This window comes from Oryx dammah, unplaced genomic scaffold (genome assembly GCF_014754425.2).
Source record: "Oryx dammah isolate SB20612 unplaced genomic scaffold, SCBI_Odam_1.1 HiC_scaffold_2, whole genome shotgun sequence".
NCBI classification, from domain to species: Eukaryota; Metazoa; Chordata; class Mammalia; order Artiodactyla; family Bovidae; genus Oryx; species Oryx dammah.
Genome location: NW_024070186.1, coordinates 178,283,336 through 178,300,183, shown reverse-complemented (window position 1 = coordinate 178,300,183; position 16,848 = coordinate 178,283,336). Strand labels below are relative to the sequence as shown.

Here is a 16,848-nt window from a genome sequence, read left to right as displayed (position 1 = left end):
TCACATCGTCTATATATTAGGTGATATTACTGAACTGATATTCGTTTTTTCTTAGGTGAGGTACCCGTGTGGTGCTAAGGTGTAATAATGGCCTTACCCTTTGGAGATGCTGCTTACGTATCCACACGAAACATGTCATGGCATCTGTAAGGCGGTCAAATGATTCAGCAAAATAAAGTATGCATGTGAAGAGAAGGCAAATGGAGTTAACGTTTTAACAACCGGTGAACCCACGTGAAAGCACGAAGTGGTCACTAGCATTTTTCAACTTTCTGTAGGTTTGAAAATGTACAAAAAAGGGAAGACAGCAAGTGATTACAATGAGATAGAGAGGAAAGTGGTAAAAATAGAAGAAACTTGAAAGTTAGGAGTTATAAAATGAGGTGAAGAGTAGGGAGGGGTCTATCAGTAGAATAAGACAGGCTAAGAAGGCTTCAGAACAAAAACAGCCTCGAGAAACTGGGAAAGGCAGAGGTTAATCCCAGCTGAAAACGGCCCAGCGGTGTCGGCAGAGGCCTCCGGGGTGGGAAGCACAGCAACTTCCTACAAGCAGGATGAGTTAGGCCACTTCGGGCAAAAGCAGGAAGTCCTTGCCTCTTGCCCTCATGACCGTGTTTTGTGGGGTCCCTGCTGTCGAGTGTTCTGATAGCTACCCACAGTTAAGAAAATGCCAAGGTGTCTCCCCCTAAAATATGGTATGATATTCAGAGTGGAGTTCATCTCATTCTCTGTCTGAGGAGGCTCAATCACCCTACCCGGTTTAAGGTGCCTCCAGTAACAGTTCAGAAGTGCCCTTTATGCAGACAGAAGATTCCCCAGGGGCATCAGGCCACAGACAGCATGGAGCACAGCCCCACCCGCAAACAGTCAGAACCTTAAGAATATGTGTGTGGTTCAAGGATTGTGAGGCAATGGGAAACCGCCCAGGAAGGGGCAGTGAGACCAGAACCTTCAGGAACATTTACCAAGTAGGGCGAAGAGGAGAGAGGGTCCAATGGGAGCAGTGCTGGGTCAAAACCAGTTCTGCCAACCTCAGTCACTGCTCATGCCCAGGTCTCTGCTTTCGTCCCGCTGTTGGTAACAGACATCCCTCCCTCCTCCTGGGTCTTTGTGGCTTGCGGCTGAAGCTGCAGCTCCGTCTCAGTGTTTGATCAAACGTGTCCTGGCAGAGTGAGGACTGCGTGGCGGCCTGCCCTCCAACCCCTGGGGGCCAGGCAGAGGAAGGCCCAGACAGGGACATGGCTGACTGCCAAGCTGGGAGCTGGACTCACACGGAGCACATCAAGTCGGATCCCTTTATCAGCTGTTTTCAGCAGGAACAAACGTGGATGTACCCAAGAGCCAAACAAGGAAGATGGTAACATGGTACCCAACAACTGGACAAAAAATGACTCCGGGCCCAGTTTCAATGCTTGTCAATTCCCAGTACAGATCAGGCGCATGAAGAATTTGAAGGAAAAGGAGACGCAATTAATTATCAAACTTTAATTGTAGACTAATCTTACAGGATAAACAATAATAAGACAGCTAGTCAAGGTTACACTTTAAAAAAAAAATTTTCCAGCAGCGCAAATCTAATAGACTAAATACGTTCATCTCCTCCCAAACAGGCATTTGATTAAAAACAAAAACCAGAACAGAGCGTACACCACAAGGAAAACATGGTACTTACGTACATTGTCAAATAAATCTGCAGAACTCGTTAGGAAAGAAAAAGAGATTTTTAGAAACTCAGAAAGCAGTAGAACCACCCAGCCTGGCAGGTCAACTGACCAGATGTCACGTGCACTGGAGGGCTCCTGACCACCTGCGACTTCAGAAAGGCCATGACTTGATCACAAAGCCTGAAGACAAAGGACTATCCTTTCCAAGATAACAGGCAAGGAGAGAGAGGCGCCCTCAGAGGACAGGTGGAAAGCAAGCCGCCCTTGGCACACAGGGTCCTGCCTCTGGCAAAGAGGGCGGGCCAAGTGTGAGCGCCCGGACTGTTCCTCCAGGCACGGTGAAAGGGAGGGTAAGAAGCAAGGCAGCCCGTTCCAGCTGAGATCCGGCAACTGAGCGGTGAAGGGAGTCTCCCTGGCCCTCGTCGTGGAAAGCAGGAGCCTACAGAGGCCTCACCTGGCCCACCACGTCCACGATATAGCAAAGTGCACCCTTAGCTCAGCTTGGCTTTCTTTTTAAAAAGAGCTGACGCTACTTGCAAAAGGCCCATCATCATCGATTAAAACTGAATACCAAATAGTTGAATACTGAATACCAAAGACTTGGAGCAAGTCTTGAGACTATCTCTCTGTTTTCTGAAAAGGCTGACTGAAACAGAGCTGACGGCAGGGATACCTCGTCACTACTCTGCCAGTGGCGGAGGGGAGGGAAGGAAAGGCTTGTTGTCCTGCGAAAGGGCTGCCAGCTCCACGAGAGAAGGCAGCCTCACGCCCCTGCCCGCCCTCAGAGCCCCGCGAGGGCTCCTGCCCCCGCCGCAGCGAGGACTCCGCGCGGAGAGAAGCCTGAGGGAGAATGAACACCGATGCTACCGAAGGGGAAGGGGTGTCTGAATTTGCTGACACAGATTCAGTCAGTACATCCTGGACCGTAGGAAGATGACGACGAGCCCGCTCACGGGCCAAGTGACAGACTAGTGAGCGCTGCTGGGACCCAGGCGCGGCTCTCACCAGACGCTGCCCCGGCGGCTCCTCTGCTCGCCGGGGCTTCCCGCAAGGGCTCCACACGGACGGGGCAGCCAGAGCCCACGATCGGGCCAGCACAGTTCGTGGGCTCTGGAAAGCAACGCTCGAACAGGTCCATACGAAAAGATGTCATTTACAGTATTTATATAGAAGATCTCCAAGTAAGGAAAAAAGCACCATTTTTACTTCAAATAAAAAGGCTCACACAGACTTTGGTCCTGTTTTGAGACGACACCGGCCTGAGCGAGAAGCGGTTTGGCCCTTGGGGAGCAGGGAGGAAGGGGCATCAGGTGGCGGGGGGCAGCCGCCCTGGGGAACCTGGTGGGAAGGGCCTTGGGGAGCAGCCCCGCGAAACGGGGACAGGACGCCTGCTTTAAGAGCGGGCGTGTGGCACTGTCAGGACAAGCCTCTGGGACAGGCAGGCTGGCCAACGGCAAGAGCAGCATTCAAACCGCGACACCACTCCGTGAGTTCGCGAGGCCTGTCAACTGCAGAGCGAGGCTTCCACAAGTGGCAAAGACATGCTCTTTCCTCCAGGGACTGCGGGCTGACAAGGACAGAGGAGCTACAGGTACTGCTCCTTTTGCAAGGGGTGGAAAACAGGCCGTCTCCTGGATGCTACACTTCCCAGACGAACTTGTGCCCCCCAGAAAAGCAAGAGGAGATTTTCCTGCCTAGATCCGTAACCTGGCATGGACGACACCACGAAAAGCAAGAGTCGGTCTGGATGGGCTGGATTCTTGAACTACGGCTTAGAAGGGAAGGGCGCGGAAGATCACCATGAACTGGCTCACAAGGAATAGTCATCTTAGGCGAACACATGCTAATACATCTCACAGAAAGAAGGCTAACAGTCTAGAATCCAGAATGTGAAGTTTGGGACATCTCTTGCCAAACCTTACTATGAGGGCCTGCACCAGTGAGAGGAGAATCGCAAAGACAGCAGCAGAGCAACAGCAAACAGCACAAAGGGTATCATTCACCAAGAGACTGTCCCTCGTTCCAGAGTCAACCAAACCACTGGGAGACGACAGAACTTCACGTGGACAAAGGACATTAAGGGCTAAACCCGGAAGAGGGAGAGCTAATCACGAAAGCCGTTTATCCCATTTTCGATGTTGAAATACACTGGCCAACCCACTAGGTCATGTAACTTCTTCTTGAGAAAGGCAGCATCTCTAAACCTGGGATGAAGGACACTTGAACATAATGCATGAGGAGAAGGACCAAATGCAGACGCGTCACTGAAAGAATCATTGGACTGCTGAAGGATTTCTCAAAAATTCTAAAGAAAGGAGGAAGGATCTGGGTCTGTGGCTGTATGGCTGTATAACTGGCTTCCACCTGGCTCCTCTCAGAGGGGCCTGTCGGCACATCCATGCCAGGCTGGGCCTCAAAGCCGAATCAGCAAGGGCTATAGGCAACTGTCAAAGCAGCAGTGCCGTCTCCCCAGATTGGGGCCCAAAGGGCAAGATGTTCAGACCAGAGTTGCTGGGACACACTCTGCTGCTCAGCGTATACCAGAGCCTGTGTGAGCATCCCAACCAGACCCCTGGCTCTTCCTCTCCTGCCATGCATTCACGAGCAGCAGCGTGGCGGGAGGGAGGCCGGGCAAGGAAGTGGTGATGAGGTACAAAAGGAGGAACTGACATCTTTGGGTTTTCAGAAACAAAAATTCCCATCTAGGAAGTGAGAAAGTAAAAAGGGAAAGAATTCATTCTGAACCAGTGGACAGAGAAATATGGCTTACTAACCCCCACATTTTGCATACAATTTTATATGAAAAAGGAAAAAAAAAACCCACCCACAACTCATCACAACGCAGTCCAAATGTTTGCAACAAAAGAGATGAAAATATTTCAGGTGAAATCACTTAAAAAAAAAAACAACCAAAAAACCAGAAAGCTTTTGATCATTCCTTTCTAAACACAATTGGTAGATCTACTCTCAAACACACTTAAGAGTATTCCACACAACATGTTCAGAATTCAGATTTATTGATTTCCACTGTATTGACTTTTAAAAATGGTATGAAGCTGACTGCAAGAAAGGGAACCGGTGATTTTAAGTTAAAATTAAGCTAATGGTGAAAGTACATCACCTCTGGCTTCAGTCACCACATCACCTCAGATTGGATATAGATATTTTTGAACAAAGTTCCAGAACTCTGAAATCCAGGGATGCTGCAGGCCTCTCCCAGCAATGTCCTTCACTTTGGGTCAGTCTCCTGGGCCAGAGGTGAAAGTGCTTTCAAAAATACTGCCATTTCCCCAGCACAGTGTCTTTGATTGCATCCACATATTGAGTTGGAACCCAGTACACCCAGTAGTAAGAGGCTTCCGTGGGGCCCAACTGAAACGCCTGGAAGGGAAAAAGGAAAACCAAGCGGTACTTCAGAGGTCAGGAGACTGAGCAGGCAGCACAACAAACAAGGGGAGGGCTGAGAGGTGAGTTCATTAAAATGGGAAGGGGAAAAAAACCAAAAACAACTGTGCACATGGGGAGCATTCTCCTGTCAAAAATAAATGAATAAATAAAACATAAAAAGGTGTGGGAGCGTTAGGCATAGCCAATCCTAAAGCGGTGGTTCCCGAACTCGCGTGTGCAGCAGGGCCAGCTGGGGGCTTGTTAGATCAGACTGGGGGCTCCAGCCCTGAGACTTCCTGATTACAGAGAGTCGGGGTGGGGCCTGAGGATCTGCACGTCTAACAAGTTCCCAGGTGAGCTAATACTGCCGACCCAGACACCAGTTTGAGAACCACTGCCCTAGGCAAACCGCCACACATGCATGAGGAGACAGGAGTGTTGAAAGCAGCACTGTCAGAAATGATAAAAACCTGGAAACCACCTACATATCCATCGTAAGGGAACGCAAAATTAAAAGTGACCTACTCAGATGAACACTGGATTTACTTTTACAAGGTATGAACTGGATCTAGAGTGAATACAGACAGATCATAATGTCGAGCCAAAAAAAAGCAAGCTGCAGAACGATACATACCATGATACCATTTATGAAAACTGAAAAAACACAAAACAATACTGTATCTTGGTCATGGATACACGTGAAAATAAGCGCAGAGATGGGAAGGATCCACGTGATAAATCATGACAAGGGCAAAGGGGGAGGGGAAGACAGTGGGGACATATTCACTGCTGGTGGATTTTCTTTTATTTAAAGCAAGACTGAAAGCAAGTTGCAAGATATTTACAACAGTCATTTCCTGGTTGATGGATATATGGGTTTTAGTACTCTCGGTTCTTTTCGGTACTCTTTTAACATTTCTCTAAAAATGAAAAAGCACAGCCACCCTTTTCTAAGGTGAACTGTGAATCTAGTGGAGTGGCACCTGCAAAGATGGAATAGATATCTTCATTAAGACAAAGGCCAAGGCACTCAATGGTGCTTAGAAAAGGGGCAATTAGAACCCATCTCTGCCAGCAACAGCTCCAGAGAGAAATCGGCATTTAAACTAAATGCGAAGGCATTAGCCATCCACACCACCTCCTTAAAATATGTCCAAAATGGTCCATGCTACTTGTTGGAAATTCCTCTCCCCAGACTGTTTGAAAACTGTGGCTGTAAACCTTATGGGGTCAAACTGGTGGGACAAACCTTTCAAAAGAAGTGAAGGGAGGGGCCCAGATGACAATGTTAAAGGCCAACTTTTAAAACAGAAAAAATACCTGAGCAAAAAAATAACAAATCACCTGTAAGCCTTTAAGGACTACACAGAAACTAGAGGGCCTGGGAGGAGCCTGAGCCATCACCACCTCTACCAGGAGGAGGACCGGTGAGCTGGGCACCCAGGGCGGCACTGCCAACCACGGCCTGGGGCAACCCTGCGCTGCCAGAGCGCCACAGGGCAGCACAGGGGCCACAACTGGCTGACTTCCTAGAGCCAGGGGCCCCGCCATCTGCCACGAGAAGGCTCACAGCTGCATACGCCCTCTTCCCGGACTTTCCGATGCCTCCCTCTACTGCAAACTCTGTACGCCAGCCGCGTGCGGCCGTTCCTCCCTGGGACAGGCTGACTCAGCTACCGCACAGTCACCTCCTCAGACTGAGCAGGGCAAGGTGGCCCCACTTGCACTCTATCACTGCTCAGGTCCCGTCCCTGCCACAGCGACTTTGGAGCGAGGCGGCTCAACTTCATTTTTAAAGCAGCCCCTTCAACAGTGCTGGGAGAGCGGAAGGGCTCTGCCTCGCTGCTCAGGGTTGCTCGTCCCTGCTCTGCTCTGCAGACTCGGAGAACATCTCCAGAGGCTCTGTCTGCAGAGGAGCAGCCGCTCTCCTGAGCGCAACTCCAGGCAGAACCAGGTAAAGGCCCCACCTCCCCACAGGGTCCTCGGCCACTCGAGGGCAGCCCCCCGGGGTAAGCACTTCACAGCAGAAGGGGGCAGCCTGGTGCCCTCACAGGCGCCAAGGCTAGTGGGAGGCTCTGTTTCATACACGAGACAAAACTTAAAATGAAGACCCACAAGCCATTAACCTCCTCTTTGCATTTATTTTCCTGGTCTAAAAACAAAATATTACAGATATGAGAGACTCGCAAGAGATAAAAATGTATCCCCTTTAAACTGCGTGAAGGTGGTGGGTGGAGCAGGGGGAGGGGGTCGGCTGCAAAATCAACAGAACCAGGAGTACATCATGGATTAAGCTCTAAGAACTGAAGACAACAGGAGGGTCTTAAGACTGCTGTCTTCTCAACCCTGCGCTCTGCCCTCCCTGCCGGAGGCGGTGCAGGCGAGGCCGCCGGCCACTTACCATCATGTGATAGTCCTCGTGCCCTTCGATGGGCTCGCTGACCACGTTTTTAATGGAACCCATGGGCAGCTTCTCAGTCCGCTCTAAGTTGAGAGGGATCAGAGAGATCATTAAAGGCCCCCCCACCCCTCCTCAGGGCTGGCGGCTGGGGGGTCCACCCCAACCCTCGCCTTCTGGCCAGTGCACCTCAAGCCCTGTTTGGGAGGTGGGGACTTCCTAGGAGCAAGTGGGGAAGAGCACTTGGCAGGTGTGCATTACAGGCTTCCGAGGGCATAGATAGAGCCATCCTGGCGTTTCTCTGTGGAGCCTGACGACTGACAAATACCCAGGAAACTCCTCTGCACCCTTGTCGCCAAGCCCAGCCCTGGCTGAGGTCTTTGGTGCCTAGGATAGTCAAGGGACCAGGAGGAGGCAGCTGTACCCCCTGCTACTTGTACAGGAAGGGGGCTGCTTGGGGTTTTACGACCAGTTTCTATCCCTTGATCCCGCCCACTCCCCCTCCCAGAACCACCTCACTCCCCCTCCCAGCCCCTCTCCTTCCCCCTCCCCAGCCTCCCACCCTGATCCCGCCCACTCCTCCTCCCAGCCCCTTCCCTCCCCAGTTTCCCACCCCTCCAAACACACACACTTGAACAAGCTCTCTGAGAACATCCATAACCTCTTTGGTTAACCCTCAGGATGTACTCATCACATCGGGTCAGAAGCCCTTCTGCAGCAAGTCTAAGGATGGCAGGTGAGAAAGAGGCGGCAGCGAGGCATGCCTGGAGTGAGAGGAGACTGGAGACAAGCAGCACAAAAGGGGGCGGTGGCGCCGGTGTGGCAAAAACACCGCCCGGAAGCCACAGACACCTCGGGACAGGGAGCTCTCGGCAAAAGGTGAACCGTGCTAGGAAAAGCTCACTACGGGCTTTGCACCAAGCAAAAATCCAAAAAAGAGGTAAGCTGACAAAACCCCAGGAACTTAGAGCCCTGGACCATCACCTAGCTGCTGGTGGCTTGACACACGTAACTTCTATCCTATGGGCCCTGGTCTCTGAAAAGGAGGGTGGGGAGATGGGGCCTGAATATGCTCATTCAGATTTTGACTTTCTGAGTGGCTCTAACAGTCACCCACAGGCAGGATCTGACCAGCACTGGTCTTTTATGATGGAAACTGTTTTAAACATCAGCCATTTTGAACTGTCCAGAGATTTCACACAAAGACATGGACTTCTGGCTTCTCCTGAAAACACAGAAGATTCACCAATCCTGAGCCCACATTCCTAAGTGACAGCAATCAGCTAGATTAGAGACCTGAGCACCCTACACACATACTCCCCGTGGCAGCTTCACGAGGTCGCGTCCCGTCTCCTGCCTGGAGCTCATTCTTCTTGCTCCACCGGGCCTGAGGCTGTCGGGACTGCCTCCCACGCAAGCTAGCAAGGACAGTTTAAGCCACAAGCAGGAGCCATTGCATGCCGCTCCATAAAGCACCCCGTTGAGAAAGACATCAACCAACTGCTGGGACGGTCACTTCAGCAGAAAGATGAAGCCAGTGGCTGGAAGCCAACTCCCAGAACAAGCCGTCCTCCTAGGGACAGTGCTTAGGAAACTCAGGGGCAGGACTCCCGGGCCCACAGTGAGAACAAAGCCTGAGGGACACCGACACCGCTGCCTGGGTGGGAATGGGAATCCCGGCCCTGGTCCCCCTTTGAAGGTGTGCATGTTCACAGCCAGGCTCTGTAATGAGGCTGGTGAGCCACAAGGCTCTCAACAGCTCTGAACCCTGATCCACCAAGATTCCTCCAGAGCTCTGCCTCAGGCCATAGCAAAAAGGTGGCAGCTTCTATGAGCTCAAGCAAAACCTCTAACATACGGAAGGGAGGCTGTCATTAGCCCCAGCAGTTATGCCATTGTTTCCTACAGAACTTCACCACCCGGAAACATTCCCTAGGAACCAACGAAGGCTTACACACTCAGTCCTCATCCAGTTCCCCTACCTGCACCCACCCTCCCGGCCAGCAGCCTTGATCCCGGCCTCCCAGTAGGCTGCATGAGTGAAAGTGCAGGCCAAGGAAGAGGCAGGGTCTGCGTATGATGGAAAAGTAGGCCAACTCCCCTGCAAGGTCATGAGTAAGTGAGGATCTGGCCGAGATGGGGCAGCCCATGACCGAAGAAAACTGATGTGCCAGGCTCTGTGGAAGAGAATGACCCACTACAGAGTTCAAACGCCCCTGGGGAGACTGGGAAAGCCCGTAAGTTTCATGCACAACTTGCCTTGCCCATGCAGTGAGAGTCAAAAAGTGAAAAAGAAGGCTGGGGCAAGGAATCACAAAATTGTTAGAAAACTCAAGTATCTTGCTGGTTTAGGTCTTTGTTCATTTTAAGAATCAAGATTGGGTTAAAAACGAGAAACCTACTTTCACATTTTAAGATGATTACAAGCTCATTCCCCATCACTCCTGCTCCAATTATTTTCCCTAAAACTATGGTCCCATTTTGGGATTCCCTGGTGACTCAGATGGTAAAGAATCTGCCTACAATGTGGGAGACCTGGGTTCAATCCCTGGCTCTGGAAGATCCCCTGGAGAAGGGAATGGTAACCCACTCCAGTATTCTTATCTGTGGGAATCCGTGGATATAGAAGCCTGTTGGGCCACAGTCTGGGGGGGGTGGAAAGAGTCAGACACAACTGAGCAATTAACACCTCCTTGGTCCCATTTTAAGCAGAATCATACTAAATGGCCTGTCCCTGAAACCAGCTAACCTTATACAATGCGCACCACTATACTTCTCTTTACATCTACCTCGAACTCTGAATACCTGCAGTGCTAGCCAGAAACAGGGGAACTGGGCATGTTTGGTTCCCTCCAGGAGTCTGATGGGGGACAGATAAGTCTGAGGGTAATGAGTGCTCCAGGGATAAAGCGGGGTGCTCTGTGGACAGAAGCAGCAGCAGCTCATTTCCAGGATGGAGAGATATCAGGGAAGCCTTCCTTAGAAGGGCATGTTTAAATAGGACTTTGGAAGATTTTTGTTAATAACAGGAACAGGAAGTAGGCATCCTGGGCAAAGGCACAGCATGACCGAAACATGAGCTGTGCAAAGCATGGTGGGAACCTCATGGAGTGATGCAGCTCAAGTATGCAGGGCACAACAGGGCAAGTGGGGCAGGAAGCTGGTTCAAAAATCTGAAAGCGAACCCCACGGTTGAGAATACTGGACACTAGGTTGAGGCATCTGAACTTGGCCTTAAAGAGCCCAAGGTTTTTGAGGACAGGAACCAGTGAGGAAAAAGCAGTGTGGAAGATGGGCAGGACAGAAGAGATCGCAGATGGGGTTGGCACAGAGGTTAACTTGCTTTAACAAACTTCACAGATGCCAAGAATCAACAGGCACAACAGAGGGGAAAAGAAAGAGACGCAGATAAATCCGGAATGTAACTGACAAGGCTTGAACCATCTGGGAGAAGGGAGAGGGACATCAGTCAGAGACACTTCCCAGCAAACAGCATGCCTGACTCCCGGCCACAGCCAGGGAAAGTGGGGGGCAGCAGGGGGCAACCAGGCAAGGAGGGAAGGCAGGTCCTGAGCCCAGGCAGCCTCTGGCCTACAGGGGCCAGGCAGGTGACACACGTGAGCAAAGCTGGCTACAGTAAAAGGTGAACGGGACAGTGAGGGCTACAGCACGGCCCACCGGAAACGGCTACTTGGCGCCAGCTGATCTCCATGTGCCGCGTGAAAATGGGAGGTCCTGAATGGCTAGATCTTTTGCTTCTTTTCAAGAGAAGCCAAAACAAAAAATGAACAAACAAAAAAAACTCTGATCCAGTGAAATCTCCTGATTTTCACAGACTGTGTGTAAACTCAGAAAACCCTTGTCCACAGACAGGACCTGGCCCGCACGCCACACAGTTTGGAACCTCTGGTTCTGGCTGCAACTGAAGAGCCAATGTTTGATGGATTGGCTCTGAGATCAGACTGAAAAGAATGAGGGAAGAGGGCCCAAATAGAGGCAAGCATCAAAAAGCAAAATCTAAAGCACGCAAAGCACGGTGGAGAGAGATTCCAGACTGAGGAGCAGAGATGAGCCCGAGCCCAAGCCCTGCTGGGTACCAGAGGCAGCGAGCCAGGAAAAGGCGAGGCCAGCCCGTACCTTTAGTGCCGATCCACAGCTGGTCTTGTTCTAGCTTAAAGGTAAGCCTCACTTTTCCTCCAGACTTGTTGTACATGCCAGATAATGGTACAGCTGGCAGGCGCTCCTGGGGGCACAAGAGCATGGTAAGAGAGAGGAACCAGTAAAAAAGGCGAGGCAGGAGAAGACAGGAGTCGAGGACATGACTGCAGGAACCTCAAGAAGGCAGAGGTGGAGGCTGGTTCCTTTTCAGAATGCTCACAAAGGAGTTTGGCTTACCTGAGCACCCTTAACAGATGGCATCACGTCTTCAGGTTTTCCTTTATCCAACACTTTTCTGTGTTGCTATAAGTCAGAAAAAGATAATTATATGAAACAGCTGACTGCATTTCTGTCTTTTACTACCTCTCTGAAAAACAGGATGAAGCAAGCCTTAATATTTTGGTTCAAAAGCTTGTCCGGACTACAGATTATGGGTCCCTGACACTACAGGGCAGTCCTGTCCAGCAGAAATTTCTGTGATGGGAATATTCTGTACCTGTACTGTCCAAAACAGTAGCTGAGAGCCACTTGTGGTTGTTTAGCACTTGAAATGTCGCCAGCATAAGAACTGAATTCTTAATATTACTGAATTTTAATCAGCCACATGTGGCTACCATAGGAGACATCAAAGCTTTAGAGCAATCAGGATTTCCAGATTGCTAATTCACATAAACTTGACTTCCTTCTCTCCCTTCCCCGAAATCACCACTGAAAAGACTACACAGCTAGCTTAAAGAGAGCCACAAAGGGTGCTTGCTCTCCTGGCAGGTACAAAATGGGGACAGCCATTTCCATCAACTCAAACTCCCACAGAAACCTCTAAGGATGTGACAGTTAGCTTCGCTCCCTAGAAGGGACATTTCTTCAACAAATGGAGATTCAGCCCACTGCAGAAATCTTCCCCACTACCCCACCCTCAACCATGCTAACCAGAAAGCTCAAGAGCCACTTTTCCAAAGAGGAATGTTAACTACTCTGTAGCCTGACAGTAAGCCTAATTCCACTCCCTCCTCAGGAGTTTGAAGCAGCTCATAAAGGGTTCTAATTAGGCACACGGCCCCCAAAAACTGCTCTGGTCTGGCCCAAATGCCTGAATCTTGTTTCCTCTCCATCTTTGGCTTTAGAGGTACACTCGCTGTCTGGTCAAGCTAGAATTGTGGGTAATGGGTGGGTAAAGAGTAAACATTTCATTGAATGTAAGTACCAGGTGGCCACAAGCCAGTTCAAACCCTCACTGGCATGGCAGAAACCCTCTGGTTAGGAATAACTTAAAAAGTGCCAGACTACGAGCAAAAGGTCACTCTACATATCAGCCCCAGATTCTTGAACAAGCTGATGAAAAGCTAGGAGAATGGGTCCCTCTCATTAGGCCACCTTATGCCTCATAACCGGCATCAATGGAACAAAGCTGTGTGGATTACAAGTTTAATTTGACTCATACATCCCAAGTACCTTTTGAAGAATTTTCCCTTCACTATGGAGAACAGTTCTAAGCCTGTTAAGCTACCATTAGTAACTCAAAACCTATATTTAAGAAGCATGTTATGCTCCAAAGGCGTGACCAGGGGAAAGACTCATGTTTGACATGTTCCTGTTTGACAGTTTCATATGTCGTGGCAAAGGAAGATAGGAAAATGGAAATGAACTCAACTGGTTCATATCACCCCATATCTGGAGGGGAAAATGTCCAAATAAACACCTTTTAGATGTGAACAGAGGTTTACAACCCCTTATCTGAAACCCTATGGACAAATGTTTTGTATAAACATAATACAGTTTTAAAACACATTACATGATATTCTTTGTGGGGGTCTTGGGAAGCACCTGTCACCAAACATGTTAACATTTCTAGGGTAAAACATGACTATCAATGCTAATTCTGGTCGGGTGTTGCTGCCTAATCTGTAAGAACACTTTTGGTTTTCAGACTTGGGGTTCTGGTAGCACATATAAGGGATTATAAACCTGTAACACAAAATTGTGTGCCACACTGCTGGCCGTCTGCCTTGATGCCTAAGGTCACTGAAATTAATGTCGGTCAAGGTCGGTCTACTCTCCGCAGGATACAAGTTGAGTTGAGAATATCTATTATCCTGGAACACACTAAGAGTGGCCGGGAGGCTCTGTAACTACAAGCGGGGTTGGCTGGGTGATAAGATTGCAAGTGACCATTCTTTCAACCAGTTCCCTCCACAGTGAAACACTCTTACTTTTCCTAGTTGCAAAAAAGAATCTGAATGGCTACAGTGATCACAAAACAAGACTGGATATCTTCCATCTGAAACAAGCAACAGAGCATGTGAAAAATCAGACCCCCATTTCATGATCAGGAAGGAGGGAAGAAGAAAAAAATCAGTGTCGTTATCTTCCAAGTCAGCTTCATTTGGCTTCCTAAAACAGCCAGTTTCAGAGGGACCGCTGAAAGCTACTGATTTCCCTACCTATACAGAAACAGGCTTGTTGACTTGGGGGAAGCCACAAGCCAAAAAAACAAATGTAATCATTTGTGTGAAATGGAGGGTCAATTCTAATAGGGGCACTTTTCTCTGGTGCTAAATAGGAGAGAAACCCACATCTGTTTCCTTTCAATACCTAGTCTGAAGCCTGCCTTTACAAAGGCCTCATCCTAAAGTAGATAGACTTGAGACACACTGACCCGCCAGATGAGACAAAGATGCAAATCTCAGGTAGTTGTCACCTCCACTCAACAGCCAGCCGCACCCAACTGCTGCCATAAATTTCCATCATGGGCCCTGTCCGAAAAGGAGCTTATTCTAGAAAGGAGACAACCAGCCTAGGCTCGAGAAGACAAAGCCTCACTCTTCCTAGGACCAACAATCACACAAGAGACTCACTTTCTGCCTGCAGAGGGGCTCCTTCTTGCTCTCTTCGGCCTTTGCGTCCTGCTGGGCAGCATCTTTGGGTGTGTTTACTGCTAAAACATCATTTATCGTGGAGCCAACCACCATGATCTTGGCCCCGCTGGTCACTTTTATTTCTCTCAATGTCTTATCCTCAGGGACAAGTCCCTTATACATGACTTTCTGCATGGCAGGCGGGAGACCTGGGGAAAAGGCAGAGGACAGTAAAAAGAAGAAATGAAAAATATTCTTTGTACAACAGACCTGTAAGTGAATACTGCTTTATCGCTAATCACTGTTGTGCACTTAGGCAATTTACAACCTCTCTGAGCCTCCAGAATGTCCTAAGGGTGATGACAATAGTTCCTTATATATGGATTTGCTTTAAGGACTAAGAGATGGGACAAATATAGAACATTTAGAGCAGCACAAGCTATTAAGTAACCCATCAATGTGTGTGCTCAGTCGTGTCCAACTCTTTGCGACCCCATGGACTGTAGTCCACCAGGCTCCTCTGTCCTTGGAATTTTTCAGGCAAGAACCCACTGGAGTGGGCTGCCATTTCCTCCTCCAGGAGATCTTCCCAACCCAGGGACTGAACCTACATCTCTTACGTCTCCTGCACTGGCAGGTGGGTTCTTTACCACTAGCGTCCTATCAGGGCTGCCCTGGTGGCTCTGTCGGTAAAGAGTCTGCCTGCAGTGCAGGAGACCTGGGTTCGATCCCTGGGTTGGAAAGATCCCCTGGAGGAGGGCATGGCAACCCACTCCAGGATTCTTGCCTGGGAAATCCCATGGACAGAGGAGCCTGGCAGGCTACAGCCCACAGGGTTACAGAGAGTTGGATACAAGTGAGCGACTAAACCTACCTACCTAGTGCCATATCAGGTATTATTCCTTCCAAGTCGTTCCTCAACAACCCTGTGACTCAAATATTAAGTGAATGTCCACAAATATCACAGATATAAGAAACCAATAAGCTTTCTGTTTTTATGGAGTTTACAGCCTACGCAGAAAGTTTAAAAAGGAAATCATTTCAGATGGCAAAGTGCTGTAAATAAGATAAATCTACGTAATAGGAGCTTCTGTGAAGGGGCCAGCATGATAGCCACCAGCAGTGTTTCCCAAAGTTCCCTTATTAGAATTACCTGAAACATTCGCTAAAAATAATTCCTGGCCACATTCCAGACCCACTGAATCAAATTCTCCAGGGGGAAGGGCTTAGAAGCTGTAAACTTAACAAATGCCTTAGGTAACTTTATTACAGACGTTAGACACAGGAGTTAGAAACTTGGGCCTAAGACAGCGCTGGGCCTGAAACCCAGCTGAGCCGATTGGCTCTGATTTTGGATCTCATTTTCTCCATCTGAATTACGGGCACATTACTACTTACTTCGGCAGGCTGTTGGTAGCATTGAGAAAACTGATGTAAGAACACAGGCAACGCGATACCTACCTAGCACAGCGTATACAGTAGGCAGGTGCGGGGGGGAAGGCTGTCAGCGACACGGGGATTACCTGTAATCGAGTGAATCTTCTGTTTCAGCTCGGAGCCCGTGCTGTCCAGGGGAAACTTGACGTCGTGCTTAGTCTTGTTCCAGATGATCTTCAGGTCCACCAGCTCCCTGCCCGCGCCGCCGCCCGCGTCCTCGCCGTTGCTGACCGAGGCCTGGGCCGCGGGGTCCCCAGGGGGCTGGGCCGGGGCCGGCTGAAGGCTGCCTCGCGCTGCGCAGGAGTCCTCGGCCGCAGCCCCCGCCGCGGCTTCGGCCTCCACGCAGTTGAGGGGCCGCGCGGGCGCCTCGGTCGCCACGGTCTCGGCCTCCGTGTCCATGCCAGGCTCCTCCATGCCTGCAAGGGGGTTAGGGGGAGGACGCTCGCCGCGGACTGGGCCTGGAACCAGACTCTGCGCGGGGGCCGCCGGACCAATGCGCCCAAGCCAGGTTACTGGCCCCCCAGCGCCGGGCCACGTCCCCTAGGAGCGCCCGCTTCATCCCTGCCCGACCCGGGCGCCCGCCACCCCCTCCAGACTCACCATCCGGGGCTCCGGCCGCCGCCATGATGATTGTGTACAACACCCACCGCTCCCGCAGAGGCCGCCGGGAAAAGGAGAGCTGGCTGAGATTGGCCCCCGCAGCAGCCCCTAATCTTGCACAGCCTGGCCGGAAACAGGTGGAGGTTTCTATGGAGACCCGCCTCCTCCGCTTCCCCGGCCCGGCCCCTGCCACGCTCTAGCTTTCGAGAACCGAGGGGGGCGGGCCCGGGAAATCGCCGGTTTGCTAGGCTCTGCCCCCTTGAGGCCGAGTGGGGCCGCAGTCTAGGGAGGGGGGCGTGGGCTTGCAGGCTAGGAGGCTGGCGCCTTTAAGCGGCGGGGTTGCGCCTTC

General features: G+C 50.5%; 1 protein-coding gene across 1 annotated transcript; it reads right to left on the bottom strand.

Moving 5' to 3' along the window:
* Positions 1-1,465: 1,465 nt before the first annotated feature.
* UBFD1 (ubiquitin family domain containing 1) lies at positions 1,466-16,692 on the bottom strand. The gene is made up of 7 exons (XM_040257815.1): positions 16,500-16,692; positions 15,986-16,315; positions 14,463-14,671; positions 11,845-11,910; positions 11,587-11,692; positions 7,453-7,535; positions 1,466-5,045 (listed from the first exon to the last, which is right to left on the bottom strand). The coding sequence occupies exons 1-7, from the start codon at positions 16,522-16,524 to the stop codon at positions 4,935-4,937; spliced, it is 930 nt and encodes a 309-aa protein (XP_040113749.1). The 5' UTR covers positions 16,525-16,692; the 3' UTR covers positions 1,466-4,934.
* Positions 16,693-16,848: the final 156 nt, after the last annotated feature.

Bases quoted from the DNA above. Each gene is read 5' to 3' on its own strand.
- UBFD1 (XM_040257815.1), bottom strand. From the start codon at position 16,524: ATGGCGGCGGCCGGAGCCCCGGATG. The intron at 16,316-16,499 runs GTGAGTCTGGAG...ACCCCCTTGCAG, and splicing joins GGCGGCCGGAGCCCCGGATG to GCATGGAGGAGCCTGGCATG. The intron at 14,672-15,985 runs GTAATCCCCGTG...CCTTTTCCCCAG, and splicing joins GAAGATTCACTCGATTACAG to GTCTCCCGCCTGCCATGCAG.